Source organism: Capricornis sumatraensis, chromosome 4 (genome assembly GCF_032405125.1).
Source record: "Capricornis sumatraensis isolate serow.1 chromosome 4, serow.2, whole genome shotgun sequence".
NCBI classification, from domain to species: domain Eukaryota; kingdom Metazoa; phylum Chordata; class Mammalia; order Artiodactyla; family Bovidae; genus Capricornis; species Capricornis sumatraensis.
Window position 1 is genome coordinate 78,830,118 of NC_091072.1, and position 24,698 is coordinate 78,854,815.

General features: G+C 33.7%; 1 protein-coding gene across 1 annotated transcript in view; it reads left to right on the forward strand.

Annotated features, from left to right (window-relative positions):
- The first annotated feature begins 4,479 nt into the window (after positions 1–4,479).
- Positions 4,480–24,698, forward strand: part of SCAF11 (SR-related CTD associated factor 11) — a 52,972-nt gene continuing 32,753 nt past the window's right edge. Inside the window, exons 1-5 of the mRNA XM_068969805.1 lie at positions 4,480–4,540; positions 7,043–7,200; positions 16,423–16,500; positions 19,132–19,232; positions 21,103–21,164. Coding sequence (XP_068825906.1) covers positions 4,480–4,540; positions 7,043–7,200; positions 16,423–16,500; positions 19,132–19,232; positions 21,103–21,164 — 460 coding nt within the window. The remainder of the gene's footprint in view (positions 4,541–7,042; positions 7,201–16,422; positions 16,501–19,131; positions 19,233–21,102; positions 21,165–24,698) is intronic.

The window sequence follows — 24,698 nt, forward strand, 5'->3', positions numbered from 1 at the left end:
AAATAGTTGGGGAAACAATGGAAACAGTGGCTGACTTTATTTTCCTGGCTCCAAAATCACTGCAGATGGTGATTGCAGCCATGAAATTAAAAGACGCTTACTCCTTGGAAGAAAAGTTATGACCAACCTAGACAGCATATTCAAAGGCAGAGACATTACTTTGTCAACAAAGGTCCATCTAGTCAGGGCTGTGGTTTTTCCAGTAGTCATGTATGTATGTAAGAGTTGGACTATAAAGAAAGCTGAGCACAGAAGAATTGATGCTTTTGAACTGTGGTGTTGGAGAAGACTCTTGAGAGTCCCTTGGACTGCAAGGAGATCCAAGCAGTCCATCCTAGAGGATATCAGTCCTGGGTGTTCATTGGAAGGACTGTTGTTGAAGTTGAAACTCCAATGCTTTGGCCACCTGATGCGAAGAGCTGACTCATTTGAAAAGACCCTGATGCTGGGAAAGATTGAGGGCAGAAAGAGAAGAGGATGACAGAGGATGAGATGGTTGGATGGCATCACCGACTCAATGGACATAGGTTTGGGTGGACTCTGGGAGTTGGTGATGGACAGGTAGGCCTGGCGTGCTGCGGTTCATGGGCTCACAAAGAGTTGGACACGACTGAGCAACTGAACTGAACACTTTAATGGATTACATGTTTATGTAATTTGATTTTCATAATGACTGAAATGGGTTACTACTTTATTTCCATTTTGTAAATGAGGAAACAGGCTTAAAGAAGTTGTCACACTACTAGTAAGTGTCAGACTAGTTAGTGTTTGAATGCAAACAGTTTTTTTTAAAACCTGTGGTAATAGGACATTCCTATCTGTGCTGAAGAGTGCTAGTATTACAGCTCCAGCACCAAACATGCAAATAAAGAGTATTTTAAACAAAAGCTTGTCAAAATAGCCCACTTGAGGCAAACAAGTCTATTTATAAAGTCTAATAAGATTGCTTTATGGTGGAAATCAGGTAGGAAAAAAAATTAAGGGGAGCATTCTGCAAGAGATTTAAAAGTTAACAGTGACAGATCAGAAGCAGTTAAGTGGATTATGTAGCAAAGAAGCTGGAAAGGAAATAACCATTAAGCTGAAAGAGTTAATTGCCTCAACCTTACTCTAAAGCAGAGTTGAAAACAAGTTGACAACTCTAGAAGCCAGATTGATAAAATAAATGTACATAAACCAACAAAAGTACATGGCCTTCAGGCAGTTTTGAAAGAAACTCAAGGAACCATTGCAGAAGCATTGACTCAGATGTATAATAAGTAGCTGTTGTGCTGTGGTACCAGTTGAATACAAATGTAAATCAATGCCTATACTTAAGAAAGCTTGAGGGGCTTTGCAGTGAGAGACTGAGCCACATCTCCAAAGAGGCAGCCTTTTATAGTCTTTAATAGGATTGGCAAACTTTTTCTGAAAGGGGCCGATCGTAATTTTTGTAGACTTTGCCACTGTCGACAAAAAAATAGGTCACAACCTGAAAGTAGAGTTATTTTATTTGGTGGGAATGTTTAGGACTCTGAGCCCGGGAGGTAGCATCTCAGTATTTCTGAGAAAACTGCTCCAAGGGGACAGGAGGGGAAGCCAGGCTATATACAAGTTTGCAACAAAGGGAGCAGGCAGTCTGAAGTCAAAGATCAGCTACCAGGTTAAGGCATTTAGCGTTCTGTGTCTGGGCAGACGCAGGCCTCGGGGCTCGCTGCCTTCACTCCTCTCACGTGCCCCTCAGCCGTCTGGGGCCAGCCCTGCTTCCTTGCTCACCTTGCTGCTTGCTTCCCCCAGCTCCTCAGCAGTCATCGCAAGGGGTAGCAGCATCCGCTGGATCTCAGTTGTGGGAGTCCTCATTCACATATAGAGGCCAGAAACTGCTGATGGCTGTGTCATTTCTTGTTGATTAATATGTCAGGAAATATTTTCATTTCACACCAAGTATGTGGTTTCTGTCGTAATTATTCAACTTTGCTATTGTAGTGCAAAAGCAGCCATAGGAAATTCAAAGAAATGAACACGACTGTTCTTCAACAAAACTTTATTTACATAAAATACTTAGCCAGCTTTTGACTGCTGGCTTATAATAGATAGAATTCTCCTTAACACATGCATCACTGAAAAATATCCTTTTTTATGATTTCTTCAAGGAAAAATAAAAATACTAATAATATCCTTAGAGGGAGTATCAAATTTTTGAGTAGTTAATTGGAGGTGCTTCCTGGTTTTATTTAAGACGGATTTGGATGGAAGATCTGCATTAATAGTAATGGTTAGCATTTGATGCTTGTTTGCTTGTTATTCCTAGGCAGTGTCATAAGCACGGATTTGCTTATGACAAAAGTTACAATTTTTTTTTGAATTCTCAGTCATAATGGGAGAGAATTCTAAAATCAGCTTGGTTTGGAAGTTGTTTGTAGTAGTGTTTCTCAGGCATTATTGTGTATATGAGTCTTACACAAAACTTGATAAAACGCAGATTCTTCCTCCCTAGCTAGGGTGCTGCCTGAGGTATCTTGCATTTGTGGCAGGTCCTCAAGTGATATTGATCCTGTCCTTCTGAGTAAACATCAAGTGTGACAACAACCTATGACTATCTGAATATTTTTGAAGTGTTCTATCTCAGCAATTCTGTCGTTCTGGTTACTCAAGTCTGAATACCGTTAAGTTATCCTGGGATCTTCTCTAACACATATGCCATAGTCAGTCTATCCTGATGGCTGTATTTTGAAAACGGCTGTCATCTGAGCACTTTTTATCACCCTTGCTTCTCCTTTAGTGCAAACCATTGTAATCGCCCCCTCTAGATGAATGCAGTGGTCTTGGAGCTGGCCTCTGCTTAAAACCTCCTGGCTCATCTCACTTGGAGAAGTCAGTGTATTTACCGTGATAAGCTGTTACATGATACCTAAAGAATAGTACCAAAAGTATAACAAATGTTGTGCATGTAGGCTGAGTGAAAGGTTTTCCTTTTGTTCTTGACGTTCTATGTTTATTAAGGCAGACTATGATTGAAACCAAGTTGAAATTCTAATTTTTAACTTATTTAAAACCTTTAAATTATTCTATATATGTTAGTTTCTGGTTGAGTTTTGAGTCAAAGTATGGGCCCTTGCATTTCTCCCTACTTAACCTAATAGAGAATTTTCCTGGGCAATACATAACCTTTAATGTAGAAATTCACAGGTTTACATTTAAAAATCTAATAGAAAAAATTACTTCATACACATGGGTGACTCATAACTGATGAACTTAGTGGTTTCTTGTGCCTAGATACTCCAAAATGTATTTGAATAGTTCTTTGCAATTGCTTGTTTTGCAATAATTCAAGAAAGAATTCTAAAGTGTGCACGTGTGCTCAGTTGTGTCCAGCTCTTTGTGACTCCGTGGACTGTAGCCTGCCATAGAATTTTCCAGGCAAGAGTACTCGTGGGTTTCCATTTTCTCCTCCAGGGATCTTCCCAACCCAGAGGTAAAACTGGAGTCTCCTGAGTCTCTTGCATTGCAGGCGGATTCTTTTACCACTGAGCTGCCTGGGAAGCCCTAGAATTCTAAGAGTTGGTTTAAAAAATATTTTTACCTCATAAGTTTGTTCCTCTTAACTAACAAATTAATTTTCTTTACTGTTTCTCATTTTGTCTCTTGTAATCACCATTTACCTAGTCTTCTAGGCCAAAATAATCTTTACTCTTTCCCTGTATTTATGTAGTTACCAAATGTTGGAAATACTTCAGCTCTTTAATGTCTTGCTTCTCTATAAATTTCACAGCCAGTTACTCTAACTATGCAAACATCTTTCCTTCTAATCTCTCCCCACTATAATCCATTCTGTGTTTGGCAGATCATTCCGTTAAAAAGATTCGTGTATATTGTTTACATCATGTCAATCTTCAGAGGAATCTATAAGATTGATCTAAACCTCTCAGTCAGTCACTAGAGATCCATCTATAATCTAGCTCAGCTTGATTTATGTTGCTCTTGTTACCTTCACTGTAATCTTTCAGATGAACTTCTTGCCTTACATGCCCATCCCTCCTCAACATATACACACAGTTGTACTTTTACCACTTACTCTTAGTTGTCAGATTGGCCTACCCATATGCCATTTTATTTGTTCATTCTGTGTTGCTGCTTAAATGTGTTTAAGCTTCTTAAAATACATAACCTATCAACTTCAATAAAAACTCCAGTCCAAACTGATCTCTTTTCTCTAAGCTCCAATTGTATTCATGTCTGTACCACAAAATTTATCATGAGTCTTTGTTTCTTAATACCTGTATAAGGCTTCTCCTTTCAGAAAGACTGTGCTTGGTGGCAGGGAGTATAAAAGTATACTGGATTATCCAGAAAATTTACTGACTTGATTCATATTTTTTTATGTGTAAAATTTCTTAGAGTTTGGGATTTAAAAAAATTAATTATGTATATTATGTGTACAAGGCAAACATAAAAATTCTGTTATCATTCATCCTGTAGGAAATCCTTTTTCAAGGAGAAATGAAGAGGAAAACTATATATACTCTAAATGTGAGTGATCAGGACTATGAAGATATGCAAGGTAACTTAATTTTTATAAAGCTTTTGTGTTGAAAACAAAACTTAGTGTTTCCAAACTGTTAGCACATATTTTTTTGTTTACATATTTTCGTTGTTCTTAAACTCTGAAATAGCTGCCTAAATAGAAAGTGCACACTTTTTTTTTTTTTTTTACTCTTCTCATGTCTTGTTGCTATCAGTCAGGGTTTTTAGTTCATTGAACTCTTTTTATTCTTAAATTTTTGCTCCCTGCTGATTTCAGAATGACATTTTTTTTGTTCAAATTTTTATCATTATTGTCTTCTTTTTGTTTGTTTTTTTCTATTCTCTTTTTTCTTTCTGAAAAATAAAAAACTTTCCTTTAGTGAAAGTCTGGAAAAGGCAGTGGCACCCCACTCCAGTACTCTTGCCTGGAAAATCCCAGGGACGGAGAAGCCTGGTGGGCTGCAGTACATGGGGTCGTGAAGAGTCGGACACGACTCAGCGACTTCACTTTCACTTTTCACTTTTATGCATTGGAGAAGGAAATGGCAACCCACTCCAGTGTTCTTGCCTGAAGAATCCCAGGGACGGGGGAGCCTGTTGGGCTGCCGTCTGTGGGAATGCATAGAGTCGGACACGGCTGAAATGACTTAGCAGCAGCAGCACCAGTGAAAGTCTATTGGTGGTAAATGCTTAAGTGTTTTTAAATTTTATCCTCTTCTAAGGTTTTCAAAGAATGATAATACAATTCTGGATTGATAATTATTTTGTCTCTTAGCACTCTGAAGTTTTGTTTTTTTCCCCTGTTTGGGCTGTTTTCTAGTTTTCTTACTAGCTGTCAAGAAATGTCCTTTCAAGTTAATTGTCATTCCCTTGTAGATAATCTGTCTTTTTCCTCTTTTTGGTTTTAAGATGTTTTTTTCATCTTTCATGTTGTACAGTTTGGCAACATTGTTTCTAAATGTGAATTATTTTTTTTTCTCCTATTTAGTATACCTTGTGTGTCCTTTATCTGTTGGATTGTGTTTTTTATTTGTTTTATCATTTCTTAGCCATTACTACTTTAACTGTTGCCTGCCGTTTACGCTCTTCTTTTGAACCTCAGTTAATGTATTAGACTTTGTTCTGACCTCATTTTCCAAACTCTCACAAATTACATCTCCTTTTCTGTTTCTTACAGTCTGGGTAGTTTCTTCAGTTTTTCAGTTCTTCTAGTTCATAGATATTTTTTTCTTCTGGGTCTAATCTACTGTTTAGCGAACTCTAGGAGATAGCAAGGACAGAGAAACCTGATGTGCTACAGTCCATGGGGTTGCAAAGAGGCAGACACAACTTAGCAGCTAAACAACAAAAATGTAGTAGTTGAAAGTTCTAATGTTTGAAGCCAGTGGATATCTAAATAAATTATGATGAATATGGTATGTAAAATATAAAAATAAATTTAAGCACATTCTTGTTTCTGCTGATTCTTACTTAAGTCAACTTATTTTCTTTGGCTTGGTGATGTTTGATTATGAGGTGTGGAATCATGAGGGCCTAAATTAGGGATGTTTTCATTCAGAGGATTTATATGTATTTGTTTTTTTTCTGAACCCATGCTGGGACCACTTTAACCCCATGTGAGGGTCTTGGCTTAAAAGGGGAATCTCCTAGGGTCAGTTTCCCTCCCTGGGTTGGTCCTAAAGGTTAGTCTCCAGATCTAAACACTAGTATGAACATGTGTTCTCAGGGTGATCTCAGCTTTTCCATTTGCTTGGCATATACTGGTCACATTTCAGCTGACTGTTTCTTCATTTTTGTTTTACTTTATGTCACATCTTGGAGTTTCTTTCACTTTTGAGCAAGCACTGCTTGCTGCTTGTGTGTTGGTTACATTGCTGGTAGGTGTTTAAATGAGTACAAACCCTAAGGGGTATAATTTTTGGCTGTATCTATTCAGATTATAGATGTACAGACACATTGGTCTATAAATCCATTTTTAAGAATTTATCCTACTGATATACTGTTAAAAGTGGGAAATAAGTTTTTCATTGTTTGCAGTAGCCAAAGGTTGAAAACAAGCGATTGTCCCATCTTTAGATTGAAACAACAACAAAAACTCAAACTGGTGTGTATGGTATTCTAGCATTTGTCTGAAGAAGGAGGTTTAAAAGAATATGTATTAGGATTTGCTTGTCTGTGCATTCCATTATGTCTTTGGAAGAACACAGAACAAGCTTAACAGTTGTTACTTGTTGTGTTGAGTGGAACTGAATACATAGAGATGGATTTGCTTGGGAGATTTGTTACTATAACCTTTTTTAAATTTTTAAATATTTGAACTATATGATTATTGTTTTAAAATTAAATTCATGAAAAATTCTTTTCACTCCTCCTTAAATTTAAATTAGTAAACATTGGAGGTATTGTGCTCAAGAAGTTTGTTTCTTATACTGTATCTAATTGCTTTGTAGAAGGAGGGCCCCCATCATACTACCAGAAACATAAGTCATTTGATCTAGAGAAATTGAAAGCATATATGACTGACTGCTTTTCTTTATAGGTGAAGAAAACAAAGATAATATTGCTACCACTGGTGTGTTGTACAGTGAAGCTGATAGATGTCCAATATGTCTCAGTTGCCTGTTAGAGAAGGAAATTGGTTTTCCAGAAAGCTGTAATCATGTCTTCTGCTTGACCTGTATTCTTAAATGGGCAGAGGTGAGTCTAAATATTAAATATTATTGTATTTTAATTCCCTATCATGATTTCATTCTACCTACAGACTTGATACTGCCTTTCATAAATTATTTCACAGTAATGTGTTTTTTTCCACTTAGGACAAATGTCTCTGTATTGCTCCAATTTTGTTAAATAGTCTCTTCTAAATTTTATATATTCAGCTTTTTGTGCTTTTGTAATACAAAAATTATAAATGCATACCTTAAAATTATTGGAAAATAGGTATTTTTTCTGGTAGAAACACAGTAATTCATCTTCAGTGTTCTTGACCCTCTTGTGATTATATCTGCTTACTACTAATAATGCTTTCTCTCTGCTTTGTGTTTTATATTTTTCAGAGAATTTTTATATAGATTATTAAATTACTTCCTTATATCCGCCTTGTGGGATAACCAGAACAGATGTAACAGTGTCTTTCCATTTTACAGATGAGGAAACTTGGATTCTGTGTTCTATAACTTGGCCAAGGTCTCCTAGCTTAAGAGGCAGAAATAAATTTATAGCTGTATTTTCTAATTCCCGTATTATGAACTAATTTAAAAGTTAGAGATATTATTGAGGTTCTTCATAGATAGTAAATGATTGAGAAGTAGAAAAATTTGGGACTTTTAATGTATTATGTTGATACAGTTTGTGCCAAGTAGATCATAATACTACTGTACAGTGAGTATTCATTATGAGCCCTATAGTTATGAATTGTGAAATGAAAACTTGTCACACAGATCATGCTATATTTTTTGAGTTAGTAATTTGTCAGTGTGTAAAAGTAAAGGAAATAAAGCTTAAAAATATTTTTAGTATTAGCTGCATTCAAATTGTTCGTTGTCCTTAAGCACATTAGAATTATTTGCCTTTTGCATAATTGGGGTTTCACAGTTCTGTGTCTTACCTATATTTCATTAATAGTGTGGAAAAGGTAACATAACTATACTGACTATGGCCAAGTTCTGGGGGGAGGAAAAACGGATTTGTTATACCATTTGAATTCATAACAGTATACTTGAAACAGTTCTAATTAGATAAAAGTCTAAACTGGTCTTCGGCAAGAAAGAACTCAGGATAGGTGAAAATGTATTTTGGGAAAAAATCTTTTGAGTTTAATTATTTAGTATAATTCTGAACAGTCCTGTGTGTTTGCAGGAGTGTTTACTAATGAAATGAGAATGCATATTTTTCTCTGCCACCCAACTAATGATTTCATCTGTGTTAAATTTGTGCACCACAGTTTGCTCTGTGATTAGCTATCTTAAAAATAGAAGCATTTTTGCTTCCAGTAGAGAAACAGTTACTAGATAGGCAGAAGTATTCAATTTGATGCTTTTCGTAAGATTATATGCAGTGACCACATTATAGGGAGGTTCAACAACCGTGATTTGAGTGTGTGTTTTTTTTCTGGAGATTAGAATATATAAAATAGACTTGATTCACCTCCTTCATTACACTACATGTATTTTTGATACAACCATTAGCTTTATCATGGTGTACAAGTTCAGGTTTCTCTCGAGTGTGAATCTTAAAGTGGTACTACTAGGTTGTAGACTATGTACATGTTCAGCTCTACTAAATAGTGCTAAACTTGTCTGTTTTTAAACTCTTGCTGAATATTTTTAGGTTGAAAATACTTGGTTACATACATAATGTTTTCTTTCTTGTTTTGTGTTACTTTGGATATAAACATTTTATTGAAGCAAATTGCTTTAAAAAGAAAATACTTATCTGCTGTACTACCATTAATTGTGTTAGAGAGTATGGGAATTGCGATATTGTTTAAACAAAAGTAGTTAACTTTGAAAGTAGAGAATAAACAGAATATTTTGAATTATTTCATTGTCTATAATGGGAATAGCATACATCAATTAAATAAGCCGTTTAAGTTGAGCAGTAACAAGAACACAGTCTTCTAATAAAATGTTCAGTGTAAACAATAAATGAATACTGGTTAACAAATCACTTAGAATTTGAACTAAATATTCAGTTTGAATCTTTTATTGGTATGATAAAAAATTAGATATTTTGAGGTATATAAGCACTTTGACAAATAGAAACAGATTTCATATTCACTAGTGTAGTTATTCATGACCATTAGTTATTAAGATATCTCTTCTCATTTTCCTCAGCTTCCTTCTATTCTTAAAAAGAGGCATGTAGGTTACTTTGGATTTTGGTTTTAGCAATGTGTCCATATTGAGTCTCTTAGTAACTGGCCAGGCTTGTGCTAATAAGGCTTTCATACATATTCTTTCATTTAAATTACTGTGTTAATGGTTATTTGTTATTCAGGGCAAGGATCCTGAACTCTTAATTTGTTTCTAAATACTTCAAGAGATAGCCTGAAATAGAAATACTTTTTAAAAATTGACCCATAGTTTTAAATTTTACTAATGTTCACTTCTAGTAGGAAGTTAGAAATCAAAAGTGAGATTTACAGTGATTGGAAATCTACATAAGAAAAAAGTACAAAATGTATTCTGGGTCACCTTCCTAGTCTTCTCTGGCTTTCAGAAGTTCTGCTGAGCTATCTTGAGATTTGTACTCAAGATTCACTAAAGTATGATTAGGAACTGTTACCAAGAACCAAGAAGATCTCATTTATTTACTGTCACCATAATATTTTAGGCATTGAAGAAATTCTCCATAAGAAACAAGGAAAATTAAAGCATATAATAGTCTAGTATATTTATTTTGGACACACTCCTGGAATTTCTTGTGTTCTTAAAATACCTACATCCAAAGTCACTATTAGTTTCAATTTCTTTAAGCTCTAAAATTTTGATTCTGTGGTTATTTAAAACAAAAGCTAGATGAGGACTTTAAAGTGAGTAAGAAACTGAATTTAGTTGCTGGATATTTCATAGCATCTACTTTACCTAGGGCAGAAAGATTCAGAATAATGGAAATGATGAACTTCATGGCCCACAGCCTAATGGCTTCCCATTAGGGACACTAGAAGAAATTGAAATTAAACATGTCTACTGTACTCTGTTTAATTTCAAGGATCTCAAGAGATGGTAAGCCTGTTGGTTTATAAAATAAAAATGATGATTTTGAAATAGAATATTAATCTAAACAAAGACATAGTAATTGGCACGTTAAGAAAGTTGAAATTCTTGCTATTTTAAAGCATCAGTATTAGAACTGAGAATCTGGAACTAAAGAATCAATACATTAAACTTTACCAGCTACTTAGAAAGTTAAGTATTTTTACTGTGAGCAAAAATGCAGTCTAAACATATTGAGGATATTTAGTTTACACCTAAGTTTAATATTGATTAGTTTGCACATTTTAAAGAAAGTAGATAACTAGAAAGGTGAAAGCTAGAGTAGTTTGACGCATGGCTATAGTATTCACAGCCAGTCATAATTATGATACTCAATAGACAATAGGGTAAGCTACACATACACACACACACACACACACACATGTTAAGAAAATAAGATTTATGGTTTGACAGGTTGTCAAGAAGTGGTTAAAATTTTGACCCTTAAAAGGTTAAAGTTTGAGGACTTGGAAACATTTCATGTTTGACTTGTTTAAGGTTTTTTTTTGTTTTTTGTTTTTTAAACTCTATCTAAAGGAATATGCGATATTATGATTAGGAGGTTTTTGATATCTGTTGGGGTTCTTTTCACTTTAAAGTAATGTAAATATTCCCCTTATTTTTTAAGTAATTATTAAATGTGATGAACTTTCCTACTATAAACAAATTATCCTCCCTCAACTTGCTGACAGCTTCAGTTTGAGAAAATAAGGTTAATGAAATAAAAATTTGACAATTGGCAAGGGTATGTTTTCTCATGAGACTAGAAATGAAGAGTCTTACTGTGTTGATATATGGTTCTTGAAGAAGTCAGACAACAGTGTTCAATGCAGACAGGTGAGGAGTATATTTTTGAATTAATAATACCAAAAAAATCAAAATATGACTAGTTGGCTGATATGACTACTGATGTGTTTTATACAGATGTTCCCTTAAGCAGTGGGTAGAAAAATTAATATATCATTCTGATGATTAGATTATTGTTTGGTAACATAATTCAGCAAAGTTTTATTACCTGGATTTTCCCAACAGTTTTTGCTAAAATTTAATCTTTCTTTATTCCTGAACTAAACCAAATCTTTAAATAGTTCTCAGTGAACAATAATTTAAACATATCTGAGGAGCACTACCATTAGTCCTTATCTTTATAAAGGATTGTTTAATACATTAATTCATTTAATTATTGCAACTTATACAGTAGGTGATTCAGGGCTGTCTATCTTCATCCTTAAGGTAGATTATAGAGGTTGCTAGTTCTGACTTCTCCAGAACTTGAATTTGTGACTGATTATTCCAAATTCCCTGTTGTTTTCACTCTGTAGGTTAATTCTTTGGTATAACCTTTGGAAAAAAAAGAATATGTTTATATTGTGAATGCTCATATCCAAAGCATATATATAATAGATTTTCATTTAATATTCTATTTTTACCAGTTGGATGTATATTTGTGTATAGTCTAATTTTAAATGTCAGAATTTGTAAAATGATTTATATTGATAGTTTATGGGATTTCCTCTTTTTGTGCTAGAAAAAGAAAGTCCTAACTATTAAAAGTCAAAAGAGGAAAAGATTAAAAGTAAATTCTATCCAACTGTTGTAATACATGTTTAAGAAAATGAAAGTTTCTTTTGAGTAGTTAGAGAAACTGTTTTCTTGCTGTTAATTTTATCACTGACAGTCATTTGTCTTGTGGGGATACATTCCTGAAAGTGGGTTATAAAGAACCATAGTTTCATTAATATGCATTGACAAGGACTATCTTGAAAGAACTGGTTAAATGTGGTAGTGTATATGTAGGCTGACTACAGGTGAGCATTTTCATCAGGGGTCCAGACTACGTATCTTGGGACCATCAAGGCGAAAGGATAGGTCCTGGTGAATGGCTTTAAAATAAGCATCAACTTGTGATAGTGTAATTCCTAAATCACTTTTGTTGATTTTGAACTGGAGTTTTATATAATATGCTCTATTTAATAGTAAGAGAGATTGATGTTTTAGAGATTCCCATGGACAGACAAACCTACCTAAAGCATAGGTACTGAGATTTAGTCTTTAAGCATTTACCTTTAACACTTGCTTCTCTCTCTCTAGGAGGGGCTATCGGTAGGCAGCCTTTGTGATTGAGGATAGAGCAGCAGCAGGAAGCAAGAAATATTAGAAATCAAGAATCCTGAATTCCCAAATAAGGAAGGTTTCCTGTTCTTACATTTAAATATGGGTTTGTCTGAGCTGGGAATTTACAACGCTTCAGAATACTAGGGTATGTTTTACTGAAATCATTAGGAAGATTATTTTTTCTATTGAAATCGCCTCCTTAACTGCTATAACTTTACTAGAGAGCATTCACAGTAAAATGTATGCTCTGTTCTTATAATACACGTTACATTGTAAAGTAGTGATCAGATTCTGTTCATTTAGGAGCTGTATCACAAAGTTGAATGATATTCTATTACTTTGGCTGTGAAACTAAATAAATTAGATACTTTAAAAATTGTTAAAATAGAAGTCATTGTCAGTTAAAATAGGTGAATAATTAAAGAGTATGTATATATATATATATATATATATATAGACTCAAAATGGTGAATAACCAAAGTGTATTAATTTTTGTTGTAAAATTTGGGATGATTTTCTTCAGAACTAAAAATACATTAAAGCAGAATTAAGTGTATTTTTAAATTTCATTAGTTTTAAATGTGAATTTTTAAAATTACACAACTTAAAAACTAAATTAGTTATTTTAGTGATTCAAACTCAAGATTAGAATACCTGAGAATTTCTGAATATCTGCTGGATTATGAGGATGAAGAACACTCAGGAATGCTTTAAAGTTAGGCCAGTGCAAACCATTATTTAAAACCTTTTTTCCCTGTTAAAGCTATTTGATCATCATGGATATATATTTTATGCTTTAGTGTCTATTAATGATGGTGTTTTTGAGCTTTAGCATATGCTAATATAAGGTACTCTTATAGTTTCCTTAGAGTATACATTAAGGAAAAATTAAAGATCCACTTAATTTTTAAAAATCTGTTTCTTTTTTTTTTGTTTGTTTAATTCTTCTTTAATCACTGTTTACTGAAGTATGCTGTGAAGACTTAGGATAACTGAATTTTCTGTTTCCCCTTTGAAATGCTTTGCTAAACTGCTTTAAGGTCAGAAATAGATATTATGATTTGTCAGTAGCCATAGCAAAAGATACTTTGTCTATTTTAGATAGCTTATTTTCTCATATATGCTTTTTTAAAAAAAAATCTGGGGAGGATAACCTGTTTTTAAGAATTTTTTCTAATGGCTAAGCCTGAGCCAAAGAAAATCTATTATTTTCTAGTGTTAACTAGATTATCTTTAAGAAATATAAGTATATACAGATTATCTTAATATATAGCAGTAGTTTTCCAAACTACTACTTTTTATTGTTGTTTTTTTCTGTTTTTTAAATAGCAGTGAAACCCTTTCTTCACATGAAACCTTACACATATCTATGACAATTATGCTTACAGAAAAAAGAACAAAACCAAAATCTTACTTAAAACTTTATTATCTGTAAGAGATCAAAATGGAATGACTCAGGTTAGAACTCTGATACTCTGAACATGGTAAAGGAAAAAATGCCATTTAGCTGATGTCAGCAGAGGAAATTTAATAATGAAGAAAATGAGATTGTGTAATTTCAGAGTTTTAGAAAGGTTTGGTTTATCTGACTTATATCTGATATTTAAATTCCTTTAACACAGTGACTCTTTTTGGATTGTAGTGTTACAACTTGAAATATATAAAAATAGTTTAATGTCCATATATGTCATGAACTTTGAAAAGTCCAATTAAAACATCATTAACAATTCTTGTCTCTTGCATGTATATGTACATCATATTGTGAGTTTTCATTAGTGAACCAAGCTTTTTTATTATTAGTGCTATAAAGCCAGTTGACGTTTGGAAGACTTTACATAATGCTCAGTGTATGCCATTAATTCCTGCAGAAACCTCAGAGATTATTATTATCATCCCCATTTTCACAAAAGAGACATAGAAAGGCTGTGTAATTTGCTTAACATTAAACATGAGGAAATGGCAGCCCACTCCAGTATTGCCTGGAAAAATCCTATGGGCAGGAGTCTGGCGGGCTATAGTCCATGGGGTCACAAAGAGTTGGATGTGACTGAGCATCTAAGCACACGCATGCATAGACAGGGCAGAATATGAAAATAGACAGTAAATCCAGAGCCCTTACACATCTATTTTAATAGTTTTTTTTTAAATGAAGGAAGCAAAATTTTATTATTATTTCTAAATTTGCCTTTAAAATAGAAAATGCATTTTGAAACTTCAGTAAAAGTAAGTACTTGAAAATTTCCACGATAGAGTATTCTTTTGAGTTATAAATGTGTTATTACAACTTCTAGGCTAAGACATTTTATGCAGTAAATGCTAATATAAAGAACAGTCACACAGTTATGATGCTGAGTTCTTTGAACTAGATTTGTTATTTGTAATGCATTATTTAAAAGGTATGGGCAGCTTTGTTGCTCCTTGTAGTGGTTTTTTAAGGTCAAATTTTTCTGAAGAGAAAGTAATAGCATCCTAAATCCATGGTACTTGGAAGTAAGCTGAGGTGGGTTCTACCAATCTGAACTGACTTAATATAGTACGGAAGGTCACATTTCCTAATTCAGATACGGTGTAAAGCATTTGATCAAGGCCTCTCTACTTAGGAAAAGAAAAATCACTTTCTAGCAGGGTAGTAAAAAGTAATTCAGTTTATGTTTGGCTGCTCCCAAAGTAACTCACAAGCTTTTGTGAAAATGTATTATATGATCAAGGGCCACACACATTCTGTTGTGCTTGCACTTGGTTTATCTTGGTTTGTGCCAAAGTCAAGAAAAGCAAAATCACATTTTTCCACTAGGGAATATAGGATTATTTATCAAAACTTGATTACTGTCTTTTCTTTTAGACTATTACTATTGTTAGAATCCTGATTTACTTTAATAACCGTAGGTATTAAAATATCACATTTTAGTATGGGCTTCATAGACTGCAGAAAGTTCCCTTTTACCCTAGTAGATGACATACTTTATCTTAAAATATTTAAATAATGTAAACCTTTCCCTATATAAACATTTAATAATACTACCAGAGAAACTGTTAATTAAGAGTTGACGCATATTAATTTTGAAAGTACAGGAAATAATACTTGTCAAAATAAAGATTTAGAATTACAGAGTGGGCAGAGGACAATTTTTCTTAATCTATAAAGAAAGCCTAATGCAGTTTGTAAAAGAACAGCAAACTAATAAAGTTAGGCAAAAGGCATGAATAGATGGTTTAAAGAAAAGGATCATTTAAGAGCCCTTAAATATGAAAATATTTTCAACTTATATAAAAGATATAAATCGAAACTGGTATGACATACATATTAAGAATGGGGTAGCTGTGAAATAGTAATATGAGCCAATCTAAGAATTACCAATCTAAGATAGGTAATTAAGAGAAATACAACATTCAGTTTAGCATCTGAATTTTATATTTAAAAGATACAACGTGTTATGTATAAACATTGATATCTCCAAAAAGATATGTAAGAAACTACTTCTGAAAAGGGTACCTGTGTGACTGAGGGAGGAATGGAGAAGTCCTTCCTTTTCTTCATATCTACTTTTTTTTTCCTTTTAAATTGCTGGTGCAGCTGCTTATTCATGATTTCTTTGGGGGGAAATACTGGCTTAGAATATTAAAATCTGTGAGGGACCTGTCCAAGCCATTCCTTTTACAGCTTATTTAGGATTTCTCAAGTGCTTTGGATCACAGAACTAATGATTTCAGCCCAGCTTCCTTTCATTGTAGCTGTAGTTCTCAACTGGGGAGCAGGTCTTAATAGGTATTATCTTGATAACAGCGATCTTCTTTTTCTTGTTCATTGTATTCCACTTATTTAGCATACAGTAGTTGCTCAGTAAATCTTTGAATGAATTTTTTAAAACTACAGTATTTATTTGTGACATGACACAGAAAGTATTTCATCTTTATCTTTGAAAGAAAAAAAAATTGTTTGTCTGTTGTTTCCTATTCCAGTGAAAAACTTACCATAAATGTTATAGTTTAATTTGGACCTATTTTAAAGAGACATTTGTAAAGTTATAATTTGTTAATGATTTTTCAGACACTGCCTTCATGTCCTATTGACCGGAAACCTTTTCAGGCGGTGTTTAAATTCAGTGTATCAGAAGGTTGTGTTAAGGTAAGGCTTAGAGTTTATTTTGCAGAATGAACTGTGTAAACTTAATTGAGATGATTTTGCTTTAATAGATACTTGAATGTATTTGTGAATTAACTAAATTTAATGTGTTTAATTTCCATTAAAAAAATGAATGGGATATTAGATTCAGAGACAAACCCCCACAAAAAAGTCCAAAGTACCTGAAAATTAAGTTTTCATGAAAAGCATATAATGTTGAGAAGATTAAACAAGTAAAATTAAATATAAAATGGTGTCTTTGTCCATAAGTGCTGGTGGTACTTGAAGGAAACGGCTTAATTGGAGAAAAATGTGCGACTTTGTGAAAATCTTGAGAAGGATGAGAAGGACTTCTCACAGTTTCACAGTTGTTATGGGCAGATAACTTCTCTTTTGTTAAGTACAATTTTATTGTAATGCTTAATCTTGATCACATTCTTGAGATGCACACATCACACTGATGTTATTTGATTATGAACCATGATTTATGATTTGTATTCATATTTATTTTTGGCTTACCAAAAAAGAAAGAAATAGAAATAATTTTCCTAAATTGATGAATAAAAAATGAAAAGTGGAAAAGAGAGTAAGTAGCAAGTAAAGTGAAATGTGTGGTAAAGAGATTTCTTGATGTTATTGCTGATAAATCAGGAATGGTATTGTAAAAACGAAAGTTAAAAATGAAGATATATAATATATATAAATGATCCCATTAATGGAAAAGACAAACTTCCCAAGTAGCAGCAAGACTGGTTGCTATTTTTGTGAGTAGAAGTGGGTAGGTAAGCAATGTAAAACTTTTTAAACATTAAATATTCCTACTGTAGGTGTTTATAATTTGTTTTGATTATTTTCTCCAGATAAGTCTTGATGACATAAGGTACAAATGAGACTACAATTCAAATAAAATGACATATGTAGAAGATCTTGCGTGTTTAATTGTGTAACTCTGGACATTATGCAGATTAGTATATATCTTCAAGAAAAGATAAAACATATATATGTGTGTGATATTATAATTAAAATTATAAAGCATAACTTCTCTGAAAGACGTGTTCTCTGTTTTTCTAGACTGTGTGTTTGTGTGTGTGTGTGTGTATATATATGTGTGTGTGTGTGTGTGTGTGTGTGTGTGTGTGTGTATATATATATATATATAATGTTGTGTGAATTAGCCTCCAAAGATACTCTGTAAAATTTTGTTCTGTTGCTTGTAATAAAATGTATGTTTTATTTAATAGAATTTGAATGTTACTTAAAAGTTTGGGACAGTGCTAATTGAATTTTGTTAAACTTAAAATGTATTTTTTATCATATGTGATGTTATCTATATACTCTGAATATCTTTCTTTGCCCTTTTACTTCTTTTGAATCTTTATTATCCTTTTCCCTTTACAATTAAACTTGAATGAGACATGCACAGTTTCTTATATTTTCAATCAATTGTTGGACATCTCTATCTAGAATACCGAAGGAGTCTGAACATTAACAAACCCCAAACTCATCTCATTCCCAGCCCCTCTGCCAACCTCAGTTTATGGTATTGTAATCCCGGTCACCCAGATCAAAAGCCTCTGGAAGTTTTCCATTTTTTCTCTTTATATTATTTTTGCTTCCTCTTTCTGCACAGTGTCTTAAATTCATTCCATTTCATTACCTCTCTGTAGACCCTCAGGCTGTCATCTAGATCTGTTCTGCCAATAGAAATATACCATCGATACACACCACTCTGTAAACATTTAGTGGCCACATTAAAAGAACAAAAAGAAACAGTTAAAATGAATTTTTATCTTTCGTTTAATCTAACATTTAATGTATTATTTCAACATGTAGTATCAGAATTGTTATTGAAGGATTTTATCTCCTATTGTTGTTTTCATTGAAATCTAGTATATATTTTACACTTACATCTCTTTTTAAACCAGCCACATTTTCACATGCTTAATAGTATATGGCTAGTAATTATTGTCTCATACAGTATAGTTCTACACTATTGCAAGAGCTTCCTTCCAGTTTCCTGGCTTTTATAGTTTCTCTTTAACTGGTTCATTCTCCATATCACTGTCACAAAAAGCAAATTTGATCCTTTCATTCACTTACTTGTAAACCTTCATTTATTTCCTGATTTCTATAGAATTATTTTCTTTTTCAAGGCCTTTACCGTCTGGTTCTAATATATTACATCAGTTTCATATCCTGCCAACTTTTTCTTCCACATCCTCATTGACTTCTCTGCACTCTTTTTATAACTGTGTTCCCTCCATTTAGAAAATCTTTTTTCCTTAGACAAGTTCCTATTCTTTAAGACCAACTCAGAAATTATCTACTTATAAAAAGTCTTCTCTGGTATCTTCAGATAAAGTCAGTTCTACATATATAAAATCTGTGTGTATATTTCTGTTATTAGCACACTCATAACTCATTTGCATGCCTCTCTATGACTTTTTTGTTTCCCCAGAGCTTAGTACAAATACTCAGTTTATAGTTTAGCATACTTGAACTAATAAGCATATGTATTTGGGCTACACTTTCATTTAGACACTATGCTGCTTTAATTTTTTGTTCTTTCAAGGAAAATGTATAGGTGTGATCCCATATTATCACTCTAAAGAGATGATTTTGCTTTTCTCACAGGTTCAAGTAAAAAGACAGTTGAGAGAAACAAATGACAAGAAAAATGAAAGCTCTTTTAAGAAACCACTATCCTGTCAGGAAAATTCTAAAAGCTGTATAAGGTTAGTGATGAGTTTCAGTAATGGAATCCAACTGTGTAGAATCAGAAGTTAGCAAATAAGAAAAAAAAGAATACTTAAAAAATGATGTGAAATTTCAATGTATATAATTCTTTTAAAGCAGTCCCTTGATAATTTAAGGACAGACCAGATGAAATCTGAGAATATAATTTATTTGACCTTTGTCTTTGATGAATTACTTTTTTATTTTAGTTTTTCCCTAGTTGTTATAGATTGATACTTTTAAAAGATAAAAGTTACAGCTGTGTAAAAAAAAAAACAAAACACAAGCCATTTATGGATAAGCATTGGTGCACAGCCCACATTTTGAGTAATTGCTGTACTATTTATGAACAGAAAATAGAAAGTAACTAATGATAAAGTACAACATTCTTCATGAGACTGTTGTAATTGAAACTATTATTTTTCTCCTTTTGCTTCTTTGTGTTGTGGCAGACACTTGATAGTACTGTAACAGATGTTTATGTTGGAAAAAAATTTTAAACGTTTGGATTTCTTAGCTACTATGGTTAAAACATAATTGCCTAAAAATACTTAGAACTCAAGTTTAACAGGTGTTAAGGTAATTTTTAATTAAATTGAATTAGTGGTGTACTGGAGATTTATTACTGAAAATAACTTGTTGTAGTACTTATAAAATTTAACCCCTTTTTGATCTGAACTACATTTAGAGCTGCCGTAAAGTTGTATTAAGTCAGTATATTGTCAAATTCATAGCTAAATCTATGGCTTATTAGTACGTTTCACCAGAATACTAACACCGTAAGAGAGTAAATGTATTACGAAAAACATTGACAATATTCCTTGAGATTCACTGAATTGTGCCACTTACTTATGACTCTGTAGCTCTCTAGATCTCAACTTTTGGGAAGTTATAGACTTCTTTAGTAATCTGAAGAAAAGTGTAGAGAACTTCTACCCAAAAAGATACATCATAAAATATACTTACAGACGAAGTTCATAGATTTTAAGGGATTTGTGGAACACTCAGTTCAAGAGCCCACCCATAAACCCAATTAAATAACTTCACTAGAGCAGATTTTATGTAGTTTCTTTTAATTAATTTGAGTCAGCTTTGACTCTTCCATTTATGTTTGCTCAGTACACATTATCCCCAGGCATAATGAAGAAATACCTTTTGCTAGCTTTATTCTTCATTCATCTCCTATTCTTGGCTATGGCAATATCATAAATAGGCATTTTTTTTCAGAATTACTCAGTCCTCTTGGCTCCTCCTGAGAGTGCAGTGCTTGTTATTATGTGACCTGTAACAGGGTCATACAGTGGATCGGACACACCTGAGGTAGTCCACATGCTTAGCTGTTTTTTCTCAAGGACTTGTGGTTGAGGGATGGTAAAAGGAAGTAATAGATGCAAAATAATAATTTGCTTTTGCCCACCAAGTCAAACCATTAATGATTTCTCTCATGGTAAATCTGTCAGTTACTAGATTTTTACTGTACATTCTTTCTGGAGTCTTTTGGATGTTTTTTTAGAATTCCTCTCATTCAGGCTTATATTTATAAGATGTAGGGCTCATTTCCAGCACTTAGGAAATAACCCATTTGGTGTTGACTTTCCCTTCTAAAGATGTAAGACTCCTCTTTCTGATACTTTCCACTAGTTCCAGGGAAAGGGATTGCAGTAGTGTTTTGTTTCATGTTAGTGAATCTCCTTTGTAGTCATTGGAGTGGAGAGTGGCAGCTAAGTGGGGAGTTCAACTCATCATACTTTCTTTGCTAAAATTTAAAACTTGGTGCATAATAGCTTTCATTGTTGTGGGCAGTGGATTGAAAATAAATGAGCAGAGTAACAGTTTTCTATTATTTCATCTCTTTATTGATCTTTACAGAAAAAAGATCATAGGAGAAGATCTATTAAGTGCAGAATTTTATGACCTGAAGATGATACACAGTAAGTGAGTTTTTCCTTGTATGTTCTACATTTTTTTCTTTCTTACTTTAATGCTTCTGCCAAAGTTCTTGTAAGTAATATTTTGGCTTGGAAAACAGTTATACACAACAGAACTCTGCTGAGCTCTGTGTACATTGTATTCAGTTCTACATAAACTACTTTCATGGAATCATTTATACTGTTTCCTGCCCTTCTTACTTTCCTGATCAACTTGGAGGAAGGGAAGGGGTCAGTGAATAAGAGAGAGAGAGAGAGACTGTGTGTGTGTGTGTGTGTGTGTGTGTTGGAAAGGAAAATGAGAAAAGGGTGTTTTCCAATTACTCGATCAGCAGCCTACATTGTGGTCTTAACTCGACTCATTAGTGCCGAAGTCCTTAGGGGAAATGAGATAAAATACCTTGTGGGCCAATAACTGTAAGCAGTAATGAGGGAAGTCTAACAGTAAGAAGTTAATCCACAGTTCCCACAGGAAGTTGTGGTTTGGCTTCAAGCCACACTTAATTTGAAACTTTATTTAGGAATAAGACATTGCTTACCTATTTACCTATGTACTATGTTTAGTTGCTCAATTGTGTTTGACTCTGTGACCCCATGTGCGGTAGCCCCCCTAGGCTCTTCTGTCCATGGGGTTTTTTAGTCAAGAGTACTGGAGTGGGTTGCCATTTCCTCCTTCAGAGGATCTTCCAGACCCAAGGATTGAACTCGTGTCTCCTGTGGTTCTTGCATTGACAGGGTGGATTCTTTACCACTGAATCCACCTGGGAAGCCCACAGATTTGTTTGAGAATATGCCTGTCTTTTGTTGTTGTCTAGTGTTATAGTTCTCTAATACAAGAAAGCTTTGCAGCAGGACCTGAGAAAAATGTCACTTCAGTGCTTTGTGGCTCCTCTTTGAAACTTAAGCTGTTTATTTTTTTTCCAAAGAACACTTTACTATGAGCTAATTGTAAGCAGGGAGAGGTGAGCATTTATTTTCCATGTTAGGTTACAATTAATTTCTATTTATAGATAGAATTAATGAATTCATTGTTCAGAATTAATGAATTCATTGTTCTTAAAACTAAGTGGTAATCAACTTCATTTTTTATACATTTGAATACCATATTTGGGTGGTGTTATTTTTTTAATTTGAATTAACAGATAATCTCAGATTTACAGATTAATAAATATATGTCTTTAATAATTTACTCTTAAAGTGAAATTTCACTAAAAGAACTTTAATGGTTATATAAAAATTTTTCTTTAGTTAAAGAACTTTAGATATCAAAACTTCTTTGTTTTTCTGGGTAATTGCTATAGATTAGCATTGTTTTTTATTGAATAGCCTTTGTTTGGTAGCTCTAGAATCGAATATAAAATTTACTGCTGAGGAAGATTAAATGACGTTACAGGTTTTCTCTAGGTAGTGTAGTGCACTCTTACTATGATAATCTTAGTTTTAAGACTGCAGTAATTTTCTTTAAGTGTGCGTCTCCTGCCTGGGCTTATTTTTAGAGAGAGAGAAACAGGCAAATCTTAGACCTATAGTGCTTGAGTATAGTGAAGGCCATTTATAAGAATCTTTGATTCATTTAGATTTGAGTTTTGTTTTGCTGTTCAGAATATGGAATACTAAACAACTTTTCAGTGAACCTTCTAAACCAGTTCAATAGTTAACTTTTTCCTTCCTATTTATCAAGATATAATTGACATATACAACACCAGTTTAAAGTGGTCAGCATAATGATTTGAGTTACATACATGATGCATCATAAAATGATAGCTGCAGTAAGTTTAGTGAGCATTCATCATCTCATATAGATACAACATTAAAAAAACAGACAAAATTTTTTTCCCTTCTGATGAGAACTCTTAGGATTTAGATTGACTCTCTTAACAACTCATATGTATAATTAACAGCAATGTTAATTATATTAATTATGTTTACATTCTATCCCTCAGTCAGTTCAGTTGCACCATCGTGTCTGACTCTTGGTGACCCCACAGACTGCAGCACACCAGGCTTTCCTGTCTGTCGCCAACTCCTGGAGCTTGCTTAAACTCATGTCCATTGAGTTGGTGATGTCATCCAACCATCTCATCCTCTGTCATTCCCTTTTCCTCCTGCCTTCAATCGTTCTCAGCATCCAAGGAGTTGTTTACATCAGGTGGCTGAAGTATTGGAGTTTCAGCTTCAGCAATGATCCTTCCAATGAATATTCATGACTAATTTCCTTTAGGATTGACTGGTTAGATCTTCTTGCTGTCCAGGGAAATCTCAAGAGTTTTCTCCAACACCACAGTTCAAAAGCATCAATTTTTCAGCACTCAGCTTTCTTTATAGTCCAACTCTTACATCCATACATGACTACTGGAAAAATCATAGCTTTGACTAGACGGACCTTTGTCAGCAAAGTTATGTCTCTGCTTTGTAATATGCTGTCTAGGTTGGTCATACCTTTTCTTCCAAGTAACAAGTGTCTTTTAATTTCATGGCTGCAGTCACCATCTGCAGTGATTATGGACTCCAAGAAAATAAAGTTTGTCACTGTTTCCATTGTTTCCCCATCTATTTTCCATGAAGTGATGGAACTGAATGCCATGATCTTCTTCTTTTGAATGTTGAATTTTAAGCCAACTTTTTCACTCTTTTTCACTTTCATCAAGAGTCTCTTTAGTTCTTCTTCACTTTCTTCCATAAGGGTGGTATCATTTGTGTATCTGAGGTTATTGATACTTCTCCTGGCAATCTTGATTCCAGCTTGTGCTTCATCCAGCCTGGCATTTCGCATGATGTACTCTGCATATAAGTAAAATAAGCAGGGTGACAATCTGTAGCCTTGATATACTCCTTTCCCAATTTGGAACCAGTCTGTTTTTCATGTCCTGTTCTAACTGTTGCTTCTTCACCGGCATACAGATGTCTCAGGAGGCAGGCAGAGTGGTCTGGTATTCCCATCTCTTGAAGAATTTTCCACAGTTTGTTGTGATCTACACAGTCAAAGGCTTTGGCGTAGTCAATAAAGCAGAAGTAGATATTTTTCTGGAACTCTTGCTATTTCAGTGATCCAGTGGATGTTGGCAATTTGATCTCTGGTTCCTCTGCCTTTTCTAAATCTATCTTGAATATCTGGAAGTTCATGGTTCATATACTATTGAAGCCTGGCTTGGAGAATTTTGAGCATTACTTTGCTAGCCTGTGAGATGAGTGCAATTGTGTGGTAGTTTGAGCATTCTTTGGCATTGCCTTTTCTTTGGGATTGGAATGAAGATGGACCTTTTCCAGTCCTGTGGCCACTGCTGGCCAAGTTTTCCAAATTTGCTGGCTTATTGAGTGCAGAACTTTCACAGCATCATTTTTTAGGATTTCAAATAGCTCAGCAGAATTCCATCACCTCCACTAGCTTTGTTCGTAGTGATGTTTCCTAAGGCCCACTTGACTTCACATTCTTTTGACTTCCTTTATCCAGTTCTCCTTCCCTCACCACTTGCCTCTGGTAACCACAAATCTTATCATTTTTTCTATGATTTTTGTTTGTTTTTGAAATATAATTGA